This window comes from Pantherophis guttatus, chromosome 7, assembly GCF_059756535.1.
Source record: "Pantherophis guttatus breed Tessera chromosome 7, ASM5975653v1, whole genome shotgun sequence".
NCBI classification, from domain to species: Eukaryota; Metazoa; Chordata; class Lepidosauria; order Squamata; family Colubridae; genus Pantherophis; species Pantherophis guttatus.
The window spans coordinates 80,831,023-80,852,798 of record NC_142069.1 but is presented as its reverse complement, the minus strand read 5'-3'; the positions used below and the strand labels follow the sequence as shown (position 1 = coordinate 80,852,798).

The window sequence follows — 21,776 nt, the reverse complement described above, 5'->3', positions numbered from 1 at the left end:
AATGATGATTTCCAGAATTAATAAAGAATTTCACGGCAAACTAAGGTGTGGATCATTAAAATGAAACGTTTAACCATGACAAAATCATTTAGTATTTCAGAAAAATGTAACGGATCTCAAATTGATAGGAGCAGGCCAAAATGTTTTACCTACAAACACACTGTCATATATTTGTATACAAAATAAAGGGTAAAACGAAGTCCTTAGGTTGTTCCATAATATATGACATTCAGATCAGGGCTGGGTTCTACTTACCTTTACTACCGGTTCGCAACGGGGCTGCGCCCAGAAGCTTCTGCACATGCGCAGAAGCGTTTTGGTGATGTCAGGGTAAGTGGGCGGAGCCTCCCGCCGGTTTTACTACTGGTTCTATAGAACCAGTGTGAATCGGGGGCAACCCACCACTGATTCAGATGAATTAAAACAGCTCCTGAAAATTTTTATAATGTAATAATGTAATAACGTTTGCCACTATCCAATCCTTATTTCATTTCCTGGGTAACAAATAGTTGATCATACCGATGGATTTTGTTAAGCAAAACCGGATCTTCTAAAATATAGGCAGTGAAAAAACAAATCTTCATTTTTATCATATCATCCTGATTAATCTTTAGAGACGCTAGATACTAAATTCAATTTCATCAATCTTGGTTGAATTATTTCTTAATTCAATAGTTCTATCTGCTAAGATCAATAATTTGGATTTGGAACTGGGGAGAAATTTCCTGACAGTTAGAACAATTAATAGGTAGAGCTGCTTGCTTGCAGAGGTAACTGCACTGGAAGTTTTTGGGAAGATGTTGTTGTTGTTGTTGTTGTTGTTGTTATTATTTATTGAATTTATATCCCACCCTTCTCCCCGAAGGGACTCAGGGCGGAGAACAGCCAAAAATTAAAATAACATACAATATAAAAGTTAAGATAACTAAAAATAAATTGAATTAATCGGCCTCCCAATTTAAAACCCCAAGCTATACAATTAAAAAACTAACCCATAAAACCTATTCAGGCCAGGCCGGCTTGCTGAAATAAAAACGTCTTCAGGGCCTTACGGAAAGTGCGGAGATCCGGGATCAGCCGTATTCTGGGAGGTAGCTCGTTCCAGAGGGCAGGTGCTTCCACAGCATATCTTCCCATGTTGGATAGCCATTTGTCTGAAGTGGTGTAGGGTTTCCTGCCTGGGCAGGGGGTTGGACTGGAAGACCTCCAAGGTCCCTTCCAACTGTTATTCTATTCTATTCTATAAATTTTGTGGAAGGCTAACAATTTGCCATTCTGAATCAACTGTCCAAGAAAAAAAACATACAGTTACTGTAAAGGATCTATAAGAACCAAAGTTATGTGCCTGGCAGAGATGAATTCTGCCTCGGGCGTCTCTCAACAAGATACTACATGAAGAAACCCATCATGAGATTTCATAGTGCTTTCTGCAGTCACAATTAAAGCAAGTAAGGCTTAAATATATGCTTGCTTCCTTCGGATAGTTCAGTGCTTAGCAACACGCAAACGCAGCAAAATAAACCCCCCCCCCCAAAAATCCATAGGGGATAAAAGCATTCTGTTTAGACAGAAAAAATGGAAGCAACTTTATTAGCAATTATTTAGCATATCATTAAACTTAGTAGGGCTTTTTTTCCCAGTTTTGTTTACATTTGGGGTAATTACCAAACAGTTCAAAATAATTCCGATCTACTTAAATATTTTTCTTTTCTAACATTTGACTTGTTGCAAAGTATAGGGTAGGGCCCACCAGGTTCACACATGGTCCCAAATTGTAGCATGATTCAACTGTTTTTGACTTACAACTAGGAGAATTTAGCCACCGTGATTCATAAACCTTGATCTGTGCCCTGTGAGAACCGGGATTCTTTGACTTAAATTTAGAAACCATGCTTAAGCACACCATGACGTGGTGAGATAAGTAACGTTAGTCCCACCAATCCATCTGTCCATCCCTCAATCCCTCCCTCCCTCCCTCCATTATCCCTCCCTCCCTCCATCCGTCCATCCAATTTACTGTATATGGCTGCCCATCTATCTAAGAAGCTCTGGGCAGCAACCAAAAAATGCAAATAAGGTACTCTAGGATCACGAAATCACACACATTCACCCGCTTGGCCCTAAGACAGGGGTCAGCAACCTGCGGCTCCGGAGCCACATGCGGCTCTTTGGGCCCTCTGCTGTGGCTCCCTGTCGGGTGATCCCACCACTGGCTGGCCCCACCCCTCGCCCTCCCCTCCCAGTCACTCCCCGCCTGGCCTGAGAAGGTAAAGGTGACAGCAGGGGATAGAGAAGCAGCCAGGGCAGAGACAGAGAGATACAGAGAGAGGGGGAGAGGGAGGGAAGGAAGGGAGAGAGAGATATGTCAAAAAGGTTTTGTGGTTCCCGGTGTTTTTTAACAACTGGTTCTCTGCCCTAATGACCGGCTGGGTAGGCATGGCTGGGGGGGGTCATGTGACTGGTGGAAGTGAGTGACATTGAGTTGGCCACGCCCACCCAGGTTTTGCAGCTTCCGGTGTTTTCTTTTCTGTGGGAAACAGGTCCAAATGGCTCTTTGAGTGCTTAAGGTTACAGACCCCTGTCCTAAGACGACTAAAAGCACCGTGTTTCCCCAAAAATAAGACCCTGTGTTATATATTTTTGAACCCTGAAATAAGCGCTTGGCCTTATTGCCATGCGCTCAAAAGCCCAATTGGGTTTATTATCAGGGGATGTCTTATTTTGGGGGGAACAGGATATTTGCTTCCACTCTTAAATTTGTCAGTCCAAACTGGAGGATGCTAGTGACACTATCTGTGAAAAATGCACTATTATACACTGGTCCTGTCCTCCGTTTACCCTAACCAGGATCTCCAGAAAGGAATTCCGAATAATCATAGATGTCCAATTTCTTCTTTGTAGATTTTTTCAGGAAAATATGCAAGCCAAAGTTGCAACTCTTCATGCCTGATTAGGCTTTATCCTAAAACTGCCTACTTAGCAGCCTGTCTTTGAAAACTAAAACAACAAATATAACAATGACTAATGGTTTTCGACATTCAGAAGGCAAGGTCATGCTAACCTCTATGAGTTAGCTGGCATGTAGGGGCCAAACTAAATGGGACATTAAAGGCTTCCTTGTGTGTAATCCCCAAAGTATTTAAAATGGGGCTAGGGAGGAACACGAATTAATAAGATTCAAGCAGGTCTGAAGAAGACTAACAGTCCTTCCTCTCCTGCAACCAGTACCTCTGTATTATGAGGAAATTCCCGTTCAGTGTGAAACCACCGAGCTGCAGTTCATCAAGAAGTACATCTCCTTATCCTATGGACAACATACAGATAATGGCTTTTCATCCCATTATAACCTTAAATATTAATGGTTGTTGTGGTCCGCCAGCAGCCTGCAGAGCTGGCAGCGAAGTCGGACAGTGAGGAGGCTGAGGAAGAACATGGGCCAGTCCTGAAGGCTGGGGAAGGCCCGGATGAGGGCTCTGCATCTGAGGCAGAGATGGGGCCAGAGCCATCAGGGAGTGATGTGTGGACTTCGGAGCCTCCAGAGGCTGACAGTAGAGAGGCAGAGGAACAGGAGGAGCCTGTTCCTAGTGCACGTAAGAGAAGAGCTGCCAGAAGGCAGGAGCAGCTAAAGCAGAGAGGACGACTCGGGAGTAGGGCCAAGAGTAGGGCTAAAAGGCTTAAAAGAACAGCAACAGCTCTTGGGCTCTTTGCTGGAAAACAATGTTGAGAGAATTGCTTCTTGTTTCACTGTATTCATTTCTTGTCGGCGTCTTCTGCTTCTGAACTTTTGCCAAGAAAAGCCTTTGGCAGTTTGCCTAATTATCCCAAGGTCGGTGATAAACTAAGGAATGGTGTTTTGAAGAATTTGCTTTAATTTAGTTTGGACTACGCTGAGAATGAGTTAATTCTCAGATGTTCTAATAAAGTCTGTTTGTTTTCAAACTGTTTGCGTTTAATACTACTTACTTGGGCCTGGGTCACAACACATTATTATTATTATTATTATTATTATTATTATTATTATTATTATTATTTTATTTCTATACCGCCCTTCTCCCGAAGGACTCAGGGCGGTGTACAGCCAATTTAAAAACACAAGACATGGTCCCTCTCCCAGGGATTCAAGGGGTCATATAGCTTCTGGAGTAGTGTTAAGTCAATGACCTTAACACAATGGCTTCCACCAGGGAGCTATGACAATTATCCGTGGCCAACTCACCATGGTCAACTTGAAGGCTGGAGAAGGCCCGGCCATGGTCAAGCGATCGCAGGACAACTCACTGCAGAACAAGAGTCACATGAATATCAAAGAAATGGTGAAACAGACTCATTAAAGAGAAGATGCAAAAGGAGGGACAGAATAAAATGTGAATGGCAATTTTTTTTAAAAAAAAAAAGTTTATTTTCAGTGATTAAATAGAATTGTTACATTGTCCTGCAACGAGTTGTCCCGTGGCGAGTTGGACGTGTTGAGCTGGCCACGGCAAATTGTAATAGAGCCCTGGTGGAAGCCATTGTTTGTAAGGTGTCCCATTCCATCCACCAGAGGGTATGGCTGGCTCCCTCATCAAATGGGAGTGGTCTGTCACAAAAGGCCCATTCAGGAAAAATATATTTTCCCATGCCTTACTGAGTCTCGAAGATGTTCCTTTGGGGTGAAAGAGGACCACTTTCAGCAGTGAGCAGCATCAAGCCAACTTTGGCTTGATCTCAGAAAGCTAAGGAGGACCAATCCTGAAAGGTGTGGATGAGAAACTATGAAAAATACAAGGGATTAAGTAAAAAGGGGGGGGGGGAAATCTCAAAGAACAAAACACTATCTCCCTTTTGATGCCAGAAGAACTTCAGGGCTGTTCTTCTGCTATTTTTATTCTGTTTTAGGTTTATGTTTTTATTCATACATCTTATGACATTGCATGAAAACTATGTAAAGAATCTTTCATTATTCAATGATTATATAAACACAAATAAATATTGTGAAATCTCCCTGATGATGATTACTATAAAACAGCCGTTTTAAAAAGTGCTCCAAATCTCAGGTTGGATAGCAGCAGGGGTGAAATCCAGCAGGTTCTGGAGAACCGGTAGTGGATTTTGAGCAGTTCGGAGAACCGGCAGCGGAAATTTTGTGTAGTTCAGAGAACCAGCAAATACCACCTCTGGCTGACCTCAGAGTGGAGTGGAAATGGAAATTTTGCAGTATCCTTCCCCTGCCACACCCACCAAGTCACGCCTATCAAGCCACACCCACCAAGCCACACCATGCCCACAAAGCCACACCCACAGAACTGGTAGTAAAAAAAATTGGATTTCACCACTGGATAGCAGATTATGTTAACATGCTTGTGAAGAAGGCACAGAAGAGGCTGTACTTCCTGAGAATGCTCAGGAAGATAAATCTATCTCAGCATCTACTTCTGTTCTACTATCGCAGCCCCATTGAGAGTGTCCTGACATACGGCATTCTTGCACGGTATGGGAGCAGCTCTGCAACGGACAAAAAAGCTCTACAGAGAATTATTAAAACTGCCCAGAATATCATCGGACTCCAGCTACCAGCCCTGGACGACATCTTCGAATCTCGCTGTTTGAGAAAGTTGCATAACATTCTCAGAGACTCTTCCCATCCTGCTTACAATCTTTTTGGACTGTTGCCTTCTGGCAGAATATACAGAACAATTAAAACTCAGACCACACATTTTTCTGAATAGTTTTTATCCCAGAGCTATAATTGCACTCAACAATGAACTAAAAGGCCACCATCAGTGAGCTGTTGGACAGCATTACTTGGTCTGTTGTGTGAATGTTTGGGTGGTTTAGGGGTGGGGAATTTGTGGTGGGTGGGTGGGTGTTTGGGGATTGTTATGTGTGTTGGACCTGGTCTTTGGGTGTTAAGTGAATTTCGTTGTATGGGTATACTGTGTATATACATACAATGACAATAAAGTTATTATTATTATTGTTAAATTGTTTGAAGCCTTTTGGGAATGAGGGAGAACATCATATTGGTCCTTTCTTTGCAAAAAGATGCCAAAGCTAAGTGTCATTGGCCCTACAAGGTGCTTCTATCCTCTAGCTTACCTTGTCTTGGTTACCCTTATTCCTGTAGCATAAATTTCCAATCAGACGAATCAGATGTGATTTAAAGCCCACAGCTGGATGGGAAATTTCTTCCTGCTCAGTGGAATAAGTGATTGTGAAGATATTTGTGGTCTGCTTCCCAGCAAGATGTACAAGTTTCAAAAGGCCTAAACAAAGAAGGTAATTTTTGCAGGTAGTAACATCAAAGAAAATCAATCTGATCCCTCCTACAAATCAAAAAAAAAAAAAAAACCCACAACACACTGAAATAGTCTGTTTCAGGGAAAAAATTGGAGGGAAAAAATCTGGTCCTAAGTCACCTTTTTTCAGTGCTGTTGTAACTTTGAAGTCACTAAATGTTGTAAGTCAAGGACGACCTGTATTTACTTCACACAGCAATCATACAACTTTATTTTCCAGCAAAATTAAAAACAAGATTCTCTTTCAATTACGCTGTTTTGAAATCATAAAAAAAGTTCCCACTTACTGATAGCTACTTCAAGCAAATCGGGACACGCTTGCAAAGGCTGCAGTTCTCCAGGATTTGATGTCGCTTCACAAAGAACATCAAGAAGACGAATTGCAACTAGTGCTTCCTACAGAAAACAGGCAATGTTTGAAATCAGATAAAGCACTTCCATCGTAAAATATCTAACTTTAATTACCATATTTTTCGGAGTATAAGATGCACCTTTTCCCCCCCTAAATGGGGGTGAAAATTTAGGTGTGTCTTATACACCAAATTTAGCCCTACCCACCCACTGGCCCCCACCCTTTGGCCTCTGCCTCGCAGCAGTTACCTTCTTGCAAGCAAACAGCAAGAAAAAGCAGCTCCTTTCAGCTTCAGCACAGCCTAATTAGCACAAGTTGATTGGATCGGCCTCCAGACTCTCAGCTGATTTGCTCTCAGCTGTTTTGCGCAGGGCTCTGCTGCTTGCTGTCAATTGCTGGAGCAGATTTTTTTTTTCCTTGTGCTATTCAAGCTACAGTATGCTGAATATGAAAATGAAAGTAAAGCAGACTGTTTGCTGCAACGAGGCAAAATTGCTCAGAGGCAGAGGCAGATTTCTTTTTCTTCTTTTCCTCACCAAAAAAGGTAGGTGCGTCTTAAACTCCGGTGCGTCTTATACACCGGTGCGTCTTATACTCCGAAAAATATGGTAAATTATCTACTTTAACCCGTTTGACATTTAAATTCAGCAAGAATTTAATATATACACTAAATTATTTCTAAGATAACATACTGGAATTCTCGCCAGATAACCCACAGATCCAAGATCACAATTTGTGAACACTAAGAATCTGTATAGTTGTACCACCATAATTTATATTAAGCTTCTAATAACTCTTCAATTGGTATGTTAAAGAGTATTTCTGAATGAGAGGGCTTTTTAAAAAATATTCTGTCTAAGCAGTATTAGTATATCGGAAACAAGATAAATTCTCATTTATTTATTCAACTGCTAAATCATTCTTGGCATTTCCTAACCACACCTGAATATGCCAATTCTATCAATTGCCAAATTATCATTTGCAGAAGAAAAAAAAAGACTTTTACAAATAAAGGCTGAATTTGCAGAGGCTTGTGCTACAGTATAGCTTTTATCCAATTTTATCTATCTATCTATCTATCTATCTATCTATCTATCTATCTATCTATCTATCTATCTATCTATTATATTTCTATACCGCCTTTCTCCCGTAGGACTCAAGGCGGTGTACAGTCAAGAAAAATATAGATACACAAACATCATAAAATTGCTAATTAAAATTATTATTATAACATAGTTTGGCCCAATTAAACAGAACCTAAAATTAGATAACATTTTAATAGAACCCAAAATTAGATAACATTTTATTTTTAATAGATAACATATTAAGGTCTTTTGTTATTAAACATCCCAAGAATTAGCTTGGGATTGATTAGCTTGTAGCTAAATGAAAACTAATTCCAACATTTTTTACTGGTTTGCAGGTTATGCAACTAGCATGTGATTTGATTAAATTATTGCTAAACCAGGGGTGGGTTCTACTTACTCTTACTCTTACTACAGGTTTGCAGCGTGCCCACACGCAAGCTTGCATGCGCAGATCACTTATGATGACATCCAGGTCAGTGGGCGGAGTCTCCCGCCTGTTTTACTACCAGTTCTTGTGAACCGGTCCGAACCGGGGGCAACCCACCACTGAGCTAAACTATACCCATTTAAGCATATAGACAGAAAACAAAGTCACAATTTTTCTGGCATTGCTATCCATAGGGGCTTGGGCAGGATGTCAAGATGGCAGCCATGATCACACAATCAGAATGCCACTCCCTTTTTTTTTTAATGAGTCATAGACAATAAAGACACAGTCATTCATGCCCTCGTCACCTCCCGCCTGGACTATTGTAATGCTCTCTACATGGGGTTCCTCTTGAGGAGCACCCGGAGGCTCCAGCTGGCGCAGAGTGCGGCCGCGCGGGTGGTTATGGGAGCAACATGGCACTCCCGTGTGACACCTCTCCTGCACGAGCTGCACTGGCTCCCAGTGGTCTTCCGGGTGCGCTTCAAGGTTTTGGTTACCACCTTTAGAGCGCTCCATGGCTTAGGACCTGGTTATTTACGGGACCGCCTACTACCACAAACAGCCTCCCACCGGCCGGTATGCTCTCATATAGAGGGGTTCCTCCGGGTGCCATCAGCCAAGCAGTGTCGACTGGCGGCCCCCAGGGGGAGGGCCTTCTCTGTGGGGGCACCCACTATCTGGAACGAGCTCCCCCCGGAGATACGGAGGATCCCGGATCTGCGCACTTTCCGCCGTGCTCTTAAGACCCTCCTATTCCAGCAAGCTGGCCTGGCCTAATTTTCTCCCCTTTCTTTTAAATTTTTAAACTGAAATTTTAATTTGTTTTAAATTATTGGGATTTTTAATTGTCTTGGGCTAAATTATTTAATTTGGTTTTAATTGTTTCTAACTTTTGTATTTATGTATTTTATTCTGTGCCTGTTCACCGCCCTGAGTCCTTCGGGAGTAGGGCGGTATATAAATTTAATAAAACTAAAACTAAACTAAAACTAAACTAAAGTGTCAGCCCTTGGATCATGCAGTCACACCTGCTATCTTTGTCCCCCGAAAGTGTGGGTCTTCTTCTAATCTTTCCCTTGGTTTCAGCCCCCCACCCCCACCCCGCTAGAAAGCAAGAAAACAAAGTAATTTCCCATTTCTTGCAGTAAACATCAGCATCCTTGCAACTGATGTGCGTTACTTTGTGACTTGAGTTGGCATGAGCAAATTTTAATTTTTAATTTAATTTAATTTAATGAGCAAATGTGTCACACAAACTGACTGTATGGCAAATTTCTTACTAGAGGACTTCCCGTATTTTTCGGGGTATAAGATGCTCCGGACTATAAGACGCACCTACGTTTTTTGGGGAGGAAAACAAGAAAAAAAAAACCTATCTCTGCCTCCCAGCAATTTGCCTCCTTGCAGCAAACAGCGGAGGCCGAAAATGGGGCACGCAGAGGCAGCAATAGGCAACGGCAATCCCTACAGCCTGAAACAGCTGATGGTCGGGAGGCTGCTCCAACCAACAATCAGCTGCTTGTGCTAATCAGGCTATGCTGAAGCTGAAACTGAAACGGGCTGTTTGCTGCAAGGAGGTAAATTGCTGGGAGGCAAAGGGCAAAGGATGGGGGCCAACGGGTGGGCAGGGCTACATTCGGTGTATAACAGTGGTCCCCAACCTTTTTATCGCCGCGGCCCGCTGAGCGCGCGCAGGGGTGGGGGCACAGCCCAGGAGCTTTTGCGCACGGCCCATTGCGCACGGCCCAGGAGCCTTTGCGCTGCAGCGTTCATGTCCCCCGGCCGCTGTGCGGCCTGGTGCCAGGTACTCCACGGCCCGGCACCGGTCCGCGGACCGGGGGTTGGGGACCACTGGTGTATAAGACGCACCCAAATTTTCACCCTCTTTTAAGGGGGGAAAAGTGCGTCTTATACTCGGAAAAATACGGTACTTTTTTTTTCACACCAGACTCACTATGGCTTAGACACTGTATTGTAAGTAGGTAAATATGTGCAAGGAACATTTGTCTAACCTCTTCACATTCCAAGAGAGCTCTAAGGGAAGAAAGACCGATAAAATATTTATCCACCAAAGTATGGCTGGTGTTGTATGCAGGGAAGTTCTTGCCCTTGAGCTGAACTGTCACAAAGCCAGAGATGTTCTTTGGGGGGTGGAGGGGGGGGGAATAGGGTCAAAATCTGTAAGATGGCAGGCGTTGACACCATGACTGAAGGGCTGCCCCTTTGCTATGTGGGCCCGTCACGCTGCCAGAATTTGTGCAAGTGCTCCAGTGTAGAACTCCAGGCTATATTTTACAATTCACCTTTTAATGTAAGAGTGGAGAATTTTACCTCGTCATCATTTGTGGTGGAAACCAGTCTTAGCACTGACCGACACTTCTCTTCAAAAGACGCTGCCAGAAACGTGGCCATCTCTTCACCGATTAGGACGCTGCTTCCCTTCATTTCTGACAGAATTAGTTCTAACAAGAAAGTCCTAGGGAACAAAAAAAAAGGAAGTGTTGCTGCTTAGGAATTACAGAGCTTGAGGTAACAAAGTCGATTTGGATAGTCCTCAGTCTACGACCATTCGGTCAGTGATCATTCCAAGTTACAATGGTGCTGAACAAAATGGTTATAGCGCAGGGGTGGGCAACTGTGGCCCTTTTACAACCTGTGGACTTCAACTCCCAGAATTCCTGAGACAGCCAACCTGGCTCAGGAATTCTGGGAGTTGAAGTCCACAAGTCATAAAGGGGCCATATTTGCCCACCCGTTATAGCAGGACATCAGGTTTCCAGCCATCCAAGCACCCTCATGGTCATGTGATTATGATCTGGGTGCTGGGCAAACCATTTGCACTGACGATCGGTTGCCAAGTGCCCCATGATCACGGGATCATATCTGCAAACTTCCCCGATGGCTTTCCCCAAAGGTCAATGAGGAAGCCAACAGGAAAGATCACAAATCATTGGGTTGAATCTATCCCACCTCTGCATCCTCCCTCCAGCCCCTCACGCTGCACCAATTACCTGTACATCCCTGCACACCTTCAGACACCTCCCAGGAAGCACTTCTCACATACCCTCCCTGATCACGTCATGTCTCTTGCGTGCATTCCTGACGAGTGCAGTGCCTCTCACACACATCTTCGCATCCTCCCCAACCCACACTGTGCCTCTTGTACCCTCACAACCTCCCTGACCCACATCTTGCATGATCCCTCTTGCCATTCACACCGTGGGGCAGCCTCCCTAACCTGCATGGCAAGCCACGCAGCGCCTCTCCAGCACCCTCAATTCCAGGGTGCAGCAGACCTTCCAATTTGGGTTCCATCTAGTGGAGCTGCGACAGTTTTCAGGGATTGGAATTGAAGCCATTTGACTCTACCAGAAAGGCCTTGTCTGAGTAAAGTAAGCCCTACTCAGTAAAGGCGTCCTGGTGGCGCCGTGGTTAGAATGCAGTATATTGCAGACTAACTCTGCTCACAGTCTGGAGTTTGATCCTGAGAAGGGCTCACGGTTGACTCAGCCTTCCATCCTTCCGAGGTCAGTAAAATGAGGACCCCCATATTGGGGGCAATATGTTGACATTATAAACCACCCAGAGAGTGCTGTAAAGCACTATGGGGCGGTACCAGGGGTGAAATGCTACCGGTTTGCACCAGTTCGGGCAAACCGGTAGTGATAAAAGCTACCGGTTCGTCCGAACTGGTGTTTCCAACAATCAGCTGTGCCGCGCAATTTATATTCGCTAGAAAGCAGGAAATCCTGGTTTCTAGCAAATCTAAATTACACGGCACAGCTTTCCCCCCCGTTCTACTTACCATGTTAAGCCTTCTTTTTCCACGCAAAACACGCATTTGGTGTGCATTGCACATGTGTGCGCAGCGTGCATTTGGTGTGCACTGTGCATGCAGCGTGCTTTTGGCATGCACTGCACTTGCACACACGTGCAGCGTGCTTTTGACACGCACCATACATGCGCAGGCAGCGAACCAGTAGCAATCCGCGGAGGATTTCACCACTGGGCGGTACGCAAGTCTAAATGCTATTACTATTGCTAAGGAAAGAAAGACGTGAATCCCTAACAACAACTCCTGTGTCGAGCCTGGCAACCTGCTCGACATCGCTAACGCGTGCTGAAAGCATCGAGGGACATATACATACTTGGTGGTGGTGGCACTGGGTGAAGGCGGCCGTATGCGGGGTGTGGGGTGGTGGTATCGGGTGCGACGGGATTAGGGCCGTTCCGGAGGACACAGCGGCAGCACCTTCCAGAACACACTGAAGGCCAATTACGCCCCTAAAAGAGGGGCATGGTAATAAACAAGGGCGCGGTCTACGCCCCTAAACGAGGGGCGTAGTAACAAACAAGGGCGCGGTCCTAATGAGTTAATGGAAAGATGGGCTCTATAAACGCCCCATTCTTGGTGTAACGCAGCGCCGATTTCAATCGTGTTTACGAATCACAGTGTGTAGCCGGATGCGGATGCGTATAAACCAGCGTGCCAAAAAGAGCTGAATAAGGCTGTAGCTGTGTTTTGATTGCGTCTCGCACGGCATTCCTGAGATCCTGCCACCAAGTGGAATGGATTATCAGTTCCATAGTTAGAAGTAAGAGAGAAAACTTGATGCTGGTAGAACTGGGAGCTGATCAGCAGCTACAGCAAGACTCGGAGGGCTGTATGAATCTTAGCATACCTAGGAGGGGATACACCACCTCAGTTCCAATTTACATAAAGAATAAATTATGGCCCCCTGCTTTTATTTTCAAAAATTTTTGGGTTTGAAATTGTAGTTGGTATGTCTTGGGAATTCGTTCTCTTCTTGGGATTGTTTAAAAGATTTAATTAATGTTGGATAACTTTTGAATATTATGGTGGTTTTAAAGTATTGAAGTTTAAAGGTAAAAAAAAATATAGAAAGAAAGAAGGATTGGTCATATTTTGGAGATTGTCTTATGATGTTAAAAGATTTAATTAAAGTTGGCTAACTTTTGAATTTTATGGTAGTTTTAAAGTATTGAAGTTTAAAGGTGGATAACTTAACATTTAATGGATAACTCTTTGAAAGTCTTGAAACTTATATTTTGGAGAATGTTCCTGCTAACGTATTAAGATATTTTAAAATGTTTAAAATAAGATTATGGGGGGTTTTTTTTGTTTTTTTTACAAATGTGAAATGTGATAAGAGAATTTATAAAAGGAAGGTTGAAGTATAATTTTTAAAAGGGGAATTAACAAGTGTGAGAGAGTTTTGAATTTTGTAATAGTTAGCATATTTTAGCTTATGTTTGTTAAATGCTATATCCTGTTTTTGCTCTGGGAAGTCGGGGGGTGGAATTGGGGAGGGGGGGCCGGGTGGGGATAAAATGATGTATGATAATTGATTGTGTAATGTTTGGTTGTTTGAATATAAAAAATAAAAAACTTTTGTTTCAAAAAAAAAAAAAGAATAAATTATGGCCCTTTTAGTCTAGACACTCCACCTTAAGGAAACCTCTTATTCTTGCAAATGTGTGTGTCTATTACATGATATCATTTTTAATATGCAATCCTTTCAGCTGCTCTTCGCAACCTAACCTTCTACCCACTAAGAAATTGTTAGAGTACACTGGGAGATGTCAGTGGTGGGCAGTGGTGGGTTGCCCCTGGTTCGTAAAACCAGCGGGAGGCTCCGCCCACCGACCCCAACGTCATCAAAACGCTTCTGCGCTTGCACAGAAGAGCGTGCGCGGCCCTGCTGTGAACCAGTAGTAAATGTAAGTAGAACCCACCCCTGGTGGTGGAGTCTGAGAAGTGGAGGATTAATGTTCAGCAGCTTCAGTTTCTAATAAGCACTTGAGAACTTCATGTTTTTGAAACTCACTGAGTAAAAATATAAAAATTTCTAATCCAAAATAATCACTGTATTAAAATAATGCTGAGAGTCAGGTAAGAAATACCTTGTTTCCCCCAAAATAAGACCTCTCCTGATAATAAGCCCAATCGGGCTTTGAGTGCATGGCAATAAGACCAAGCACTTATTTCAGGGTTCAAAAAAAATATAAGAGAGGGTTTTATTTTGGGGGAAACATGGTAAATTTAAAAAAACTTTAGGAAAATTTCTATTTGCATTGTCCAAGCACTTATTTCAGGGTTCAAAAAAAATATAAGAGAGGGTTTTATTTTGGGGGAAACATGGTAAATTTAAAAAAACTTTAGGAAAATTTCTATTTGCATTGTCCAAGCACTTATTTCAGGGTTCAAAAAAAATATAAGAGAGGGTTTTATTTTGGGGGAAACATGGTAAATTTAAAAAAACTTTAGGAAAATTTCTATTTGCATTGTCTGGCAGTTTCGTATTGTCGTATTGTTAAATTGTTAACTTTTGAAATAATCATTCTTCAGAACGGAAGCTGTACGTTTTTATATGATGAAAGAGAAACTATTCTGCCGTTATCAAAAGCTTAATAGGCAGGCTGGCGTATATATTCCTTTAACAAGAACTACAGAGCAATTTGATAATACAGATAGCCCTTTTTTGCTACTGTAATGGGGACCAGCAGCAAGTATAAATATTACCGAAGCTACAAAAAAAACCCCAAACAATTAGCAGAGTAAGTTTTTAAAATGTTTTAATGAAATTAAATTAAAATTGCCTCTGGAAATTGTGGGTGCTCCATCAATGGAGGTTTTCAAGAAGAGATGGGAGAGACCTCGAACATCTCTTTCAACTTTATGATTCTATGTTCCATGTATCTAGTCTGTAATGAAGCAAGCAAGCTCAGAGAGCATCAAGGATTCCATTAAATGAGATATTAAGGTTGCAGACTATAGCATTCATCATGAAAGACGCAAGCTACCACTAATTTATAACTGAAGAAATTTCTGTGGTGGTTAAAAAGTTCCCAATATTCAGAGAATACCGATTCTTTAAAAAAAAGAAAAAAAAGAAATCAGAATAAATATTTTAACAGAGCAATCCTACTGAGCACAGTAGGGAGATCTGAAGCGAACAAACCGTTCCATCAAAGGCCCTTCTGGGTTTGTGCTGGCATGGAGAAAGGAAAAGTAGTATTTTCCATCCCGTCTTTTATGTTTCGATTTGTTTGCGGAAATATTTTCCCTTTCGCTGCAAGCAACAGGAGTGCACCAGCTGCAGAACTAGCATCCAATCCCTGCTTTATCATTAAGAGCACATCAGGGGATGGGACAGGCTGCTCCAGAGCCGGTCCCAGTCTGCCCACACCATTAGTCCCAATTTCCTTTTTTTAGAAACTTTTAACCGTGGTTGAATCTTGCAGAGGTAAGCAGGTCTACACACTTGGCATCAGAGTAAATGACGGAGGTTGCAACACTCTGCAGAAAGCCGAGAGGACACTTATCTGATGGTGTCCCCGCCCACAAATATAGACCGCGCATCAATTATTTCCACACAGTCTTAGGCAGGGAGGCTTTCTGACTGCTTTTTGGATGCCTTAGGTCAGGGGTGTCAAACTCAAGGCCCGCGGGGTGCTTAGATCTGGCCTGCAGAGCCGCCCTGGAAACAGCAAAGGACTAGCCCGTGACGCCTTTGTCAGCGAAAATGGAGCTTGCCCCGTTTTCTGCCGCGACGGCCTCCTGCAGCCCTCTGCCAGTGAAAATGGGGCAAAACATACTAAAAACAAAACAAAAGGAGAACTGTTTCCCCTTTTGCATTTGAGCATGCAAGAAGGGGACAGGAAAGGAGAAAGGAAACGGGGAAAGGCAAAGAAAAAGATGGGAAGATGGGAAGAGAGCAAGGAAGGAAAAAGAAGGAAAGCCGGGAAAGAAGAAGAAAGGAGAATGAAGAGGGAAGAGGGAAGGAAAAAGAAGAAAAGGGAGGGAGGGAGGGAGGGAGGGAGGGAGGGAGGAAGGAAGGAAGGAAGGAAGAAAGGAAGGAAGATTATAATGACTGAGGGAGGGTCTGAGGGAAGTCCTGCCTTAGCACTTGGCCACCACAGGTGCCCCCAACACGAGTGGCATCAAGCTGGCCACACCCACCCCAGCTACGCCTACCCCAGGCCCCCAAGGGCAAACAAAACCTTGATGCGGCCCTCAATAAAACCGAGTTTGACATCCCTGCCTTAGGTTAAGTTGATTATGAACAGGCAGGGCAATGTGACCAGGGAAGCGCTTATGTCTTCTAGTCCGATTTTGCACGATTTTGAAGATAAGATCCCACGCCTGGATCTGTGCTCAGGTTATCCCCAATGTATCATACGGTGCAGTTGCGTAGACCAAGGAACAAAGATATGTTACAGATTTTCATACCATTTTTAAATTTTAACTATCTGGATGGTTAATGTTTTTAAAAGTATTGCCTAGTAAGATTCTTCATTCGGGATGCCAGTGTTTTTTAACCACAGTTAAAGTTGCATATCACCATTGGACATCTGGAGAGTTTGCAAACCCTGTTTGGAAGCTAATCACTGACTAAGTTAGGTTATGATGCTTTTATTTATGTTTCAGTGCATGCTATCCCCCAGTATGTGCTAATAATCGTAGTTAAAATCTGGGCGCTCTTATTGAACCAAAATCATGATTTCCATTTAATTTATTCAAAGCATAATTACGAAATACTGATGGGTAAGGACTAGGATCCCTATCGTGCTTTTGACTAAAATTGGTTTTTGTGATGGAGCTGGTCCAGGAAAAATGCAGTCATATTAGCACATTAAAAAGGTAAAGGTAAAGGTGTCAGCACTCCAAGCTATATTTATTCCAGTGCTGACATAAAGAAGAGAAGAGGACGCTTGACTCTTCACCTACTTATTTTCCCTGAAGATATTATCCCCTAGGAGATGGGTTGGGAGGGAGGACATTCCTGTGAGCTGAAGTAGTAGATATGGGGAGAGTGACTTGGAAGATGGCCAATGAGACGCAGAGAATTGGGGAACGGAAAGGGAGGGTTTGAGGTCAGAAGGTCAGTGCTGACTACAATGGATTCAGGGACAGATTGTTGTGCTCAATAAATGAAAGATCATCAAAGACTATTTGTTTGGAAATGCAGTTTATTTGAGACGACATCGTAACCTGACAAAAGGTTCCCCTTGCACATATGTGCTAGTTGTTCCCGACTCTAGGGGGCGGTGCTCATCTCCATTTCAAAGCCAAAGAGCCAGCGCTGTCTGAAGACGTCTCCGTGGTCATGTGGCTGGCATGACTCAACGCCAAAGGCGCACGGAACGCTGTTACCTTCCCACCAAAGGTTGTCCCTATTTTTCTACTTGCATTTTTTACGTGCTTTCGAACTGCTAGGTTGGCAGAAGCTGCGACAAGTAATGGGAGCTCACCCCATTATGGGGTGAGCTCCCCCATATCGAATCCCTAGGGATTCGAACCGCTGAACTTTCAATTGAGAAGCTCAGCGTCTTAGCCACTGTGCCACCACGTCCCAAAATTTAGCACATTACTGATACCCAAAACATCCTGTTTGATATTTCTAATCTTCTTCACTTTGCTAATATATCCTTCTCTCGTTTCATTTCATGTGCCGGCTTGTTTGTAAAAAGACATGGCTGATTGGGGGGGCGGGGAGGGGGAGAGGGAAATGTTCACCTTGCCCTTCATTTGGCTGGAGGGTTGAAGGTATCTGAAATGATTTGGCAGATAACACTTTGCTGTGTTTTATTTTATTTTATTTTTTCGCTCCAGCTACGAAATGAGAGGTTAGGTTGAGTCATTCCGTGCAGCAGGGTACAATGCTAGAATAGAATAGAATAGAATAGAATAGAATAGAATAGAATAGAATAGAATAGAATAGAATAGAATAGAATAGAATAGAATAGAATAGAATAGAATAGAATAGAATAGAATAGAATAGAACAGAACAGAACAGAACAGAACAGAATAGGATTTTTTATTGGCCAAGTGTGATTGGACACACAAGGAATTTGTCTTGGAGCATACGCTCTCGGTGTACATAAAAGAAAAGATACATTCGTCAAGAATCATAAGGTACAACACTTAATGATAGTCATAGGGAAACAGTCAATATAAATCTTAAGGATACAGTCATGCAGTCATAAGTGGGAGGAGATGGGTGATAGGAACAATGAGAAGATTAATAGTAATGCAGATTTAGTGAATAGTTTGACAGTGTTGAGGGAATTATTTGTTTAGCAGAGTGATGGCGTTCGGGGAAAAAACTGCCCTTGTGTCTAGTTGTTCTGGTGTGCAGTGCTCTATAGTGTCATTTTGAGGGTAGGAGTTGAAACAATTTATGTCCAGGATGTGAGGGGTCTGTAGCAGTGGTGGGTTGCCCCCAGTTCGCACCGGTTCTATAGAACCGGTAGTAAAACCGGTGGGAGGCTCCACCCACCAACCCCGACATCATCAAAATGCTTCTGCGCATGCACAGAAGCTTCTGCGCGCGCGGCCCCGCTGCGAACCCGTAGTAAAGGTAAGTAGAACCCAACCCTGGTCTGTAGATATTTTCACAGCCCTCTTTTTGACTCGTGCAATATACAGGTCCTCAATGGAAGGCAGGTTGCTAGTAATTCTTTTTTTCTGCATTATGAAATCGGGGCTCGAGCATGAAATCTTCCCTTCGTTTATCCCCAGCCTGCGCATTTCTTTAGAAAGTTAGGGCAGCAACCTGGATTCTGCAACTCCTATCCAAATCCTTGCCAGTTGCGGCTGAATTGTAATGTTAACCAACCAATTTAAAACCATTACTGACACAGAAACATTTATTTAGGGATTCCGTGCCAACTATAAAACCACACCGTTTCCCTCCCCCCCCCCACCCCCAAATCATACGAACAGGATACTCTAGATGGTATGCTAACTACTAAAACCCACACTGGTTTTTGGGGTTACCTTTCTGGATCGCTCAATTTGGCATAGAGGTCTTTGACCAACTCGGGGCACTTCAGCAAATGGCTGGTAACAATCAAGGTCCTGAAATTAGGAAAAACACATAAAAAGTTGGACATATTGTTGTTATAAATAAACAATGAAGTTAACACCTCTGCCCTGTATTAATGTAGTTCACACTGATAGCAGTCAAGTTATATTTCTTACAGTACCACTAAGTTACATAGCCAGGTAACAAAATTATAAAATTATTAATATTCTCCCTCCAGTATGTAAATGGGAAATCAGGGATTGCTTTAAAAGTCCAAATGTAGATATATGTTCACTGATCCTCGATTTCTTTAAAAACAGCGTATAAACTTTAATTTTACGTTGATTTTTTTTTAAAATCTAAAACATGGTGAGTTGGACCCACTGAGCATGTACCCCATAGCTAGCAAAAGCTAACTTTTGCACTTTTTCGTCTCCTATTCCTGCAAAAAGATTACTCTGACATCCAAGAAGCTGTACCAAATAAGCAGCTGTTTTGGCGGAAACATCTTCCATAGAAATAAGCCAGATTCTATCATTGTCATTATATTCCTTCCCCCCTCCCCGCCCCAGAATTCGAAAGGCTAAAAGTATTTAAAAGGTATAGATGGGCCTATCTCATCCATCATTTTATTAAAATATGCAACTACCCCAAAATAAATTCTGTTCCGTGTAAATTGACAATACCAAAAGTCAGCAAAGAAAAATTGGGAGGAAGTAAGGGAGGGAGGCAGAAAAAAGCTAAGAGTTGTAAATTTTGACTCTATAGAAAAAGAGGATTGTCTAGCTATGGCTCACAAGTCCGCGGGGAGCCTCCACATAAATCATGCAAGATTTAGTGATTGTACAAAAATTCAACCATAAATAACATCAGTCATGTAACATCGGTAACTATATGATGTAATTACGCAATTCACTTCTTTTGCATGATGGCATCATAACATGGCTTGAAACTCAACATTAAGAAAACTAAGATCATGGCATCAAGCCCTCTCAATTCCTGGCAAATAGATGGGGAAGAAATGGAGGTAGTGACAGATTTTATTTTCCTGGGCTCTAAGATCACCGCAGATGGGGACGGCAGCTAAGAAATTAAAAGGTGCTTGCTCCTGGGGAGGAAAGCTATGGCAAAGTTAGACAGCATACTAAAAAGCAGAGACATCACCCTGCCAACAAAAACGTGTATAGTCAAGGCTATGGTTTTCCCAGTTGCAATGTATGGCTGTGAAAGTTGGACCATAAGAAAGGCCGAGCGCCAAAGAATTGAGGCCTTGGAACTCTGGTGCTGAAAAAGACTCCTGCGAGTCCCTTGGACTGCAAGGCGATCAAGCCTATCAAGTTTATAGAAATATAAAGTAAGGTGCATCTTATACTCCGGAAAATACGGTATACCCTGTAGAATGGAAGGTTATCAAAAGCTAAGCAAGACCCCTTGTTACCGTTTTGAAAAAGTTGAACAGAATACATACATCCATTCCAATTCTGGGCATCTTCTAGAAGCTCGAAGAACACGGAGGGCAATTTTCAAGTTGTTTTGTTCCTGTAGTTGTTTGGTTCGCTCCGGATTAAGGCATGTGAAAAGAACCATAGAGCAATAATCAATGATTTTCTCATCCTGATGATTTAAACAATTCCTTTAAAAAAAGAAAGGAAAAGAAAGGAACAAGAACAGTCACTGGCGGCAGCAGTGGTTAAACTATAATAATTCTACAACCAAAGTTATTATGAAATGTTTTGTACAAAATGAGAGAGATAAGGGACAATGAAAATGATTGGAGGCTGGGAAATTTTCAGCAAGAAGAGACTGGGGGAAGTGGGAGTGTTTAGCAGAAAGAAATAATGTTGAGGGCAGAATATCAATTTATCTATTTGCTAGGGTTATGCATTGCTCCAATCGATACCGACTCTCAGTATTTCACAAACTTTTATAAATACGGTTAAAAAAATATGCAAGTATTAATGACAAAAGAATACTATAGTACAGGGCTGTTAAACTCGCGGCCCGGATGTGTCACGCACTGGCCACGCCCACACCCGGTTTAGAGAAGGGGGGGAAGTCATGATACGTCACGTGATGACGCGGGTTTGACACCCCTGCTATAGTAAAGGTAAAGGTAAAGGTTCCCCTCGCACATATGTGCTAGTCGTTCCCGACTCTAGGGGGCGGTGCTCATCTCCGTTTCAAAGCCGAAGGGCCAGCGCTGTCCGAAGACATCTCCGTGGTCATGTGGCTGGCATGACTCAACACCAAAGGCGCATAGAACACTGTTACCTTCCCACCAAAGATGGTCCCTATTTTTCTACTTGCATTTTTTACGTGCTTTCGAACTGCTAGGTTGGCAGAAGCTGGGACAAGTAACAGGAGCTCAGCCCATTGCGCGGCACTAGGGATTTGAACCGCTAAACTTTCAATTGACAAGCTCAGCGTCTTAGCCACTGAGCCACCACGTCCCTAAATTTAGCACATTACTGATAGCAAAGCTGGCTGAGGAACTCTGGGAGTTGAAGTCCACAAGTCTTAAAATTGCCAAGGTTGGAGACCCCTGGAACAGTGGTGAAATCCAAATTTTTTACTAAAAAATTTACTAAAGCGTGGCTTGGTGGGCGTGGTATGGCTTGGTGGGCATGGCTTGGTGGGCATGGCAGGGGAAGGATACTGCAAAATTCCCCATTCCCTCCCCACTCCTGGGGGAAGGATATTGCAAAACTTCCATTCCCACCCCACTCTTGGGCCAGCCAGAAGTGGTATTTGCCAGTTCTCCGTACTACTCAATATTTCCGGTCCCAGTTCTCCGAA

At 43.0% G+C, this 21,776-nt stretch overlaps 1 protein-coding gene across 2 annotated transcripts in view; it reads right to left on the bottom strand.

Annotated features, from left to right (window-relative positions):
• The window catches only part of ATXN10 (ataxin 10), a 77,026-nt gene that overhangs the window by 29,738 nt on the left and 25,512 nt on the right, over positions 1-21,776 (bottom strand). For both annotated transcript variants that reach the window (XM_034440359.2, XM_034440360.2), the window contains exons 5-9: positions 20,449-20,613; positions 18,953-19,033; positions 10,480-10,624; positions 6,566-6,674; positions 6,079-6,245 (exon numbers count right to left, since the gene is read on the bottom strand). In XM_034440359.2, coding sequence (XP_034296250.2) covers positions 6,079-6,245; positions 6,566-6,674; positions 10,480-10,624; positions 18,953-19,033; positions 20,449-20,613 — 667 coding nt within the window. The remainder of the gene's footprint in view (positions 1-6,078; positions 6,246-6,565; positions 6,675-10,479; positions 10,625-18,952; positions 19,034-20,448; positions 20,614-21,776) is intronic.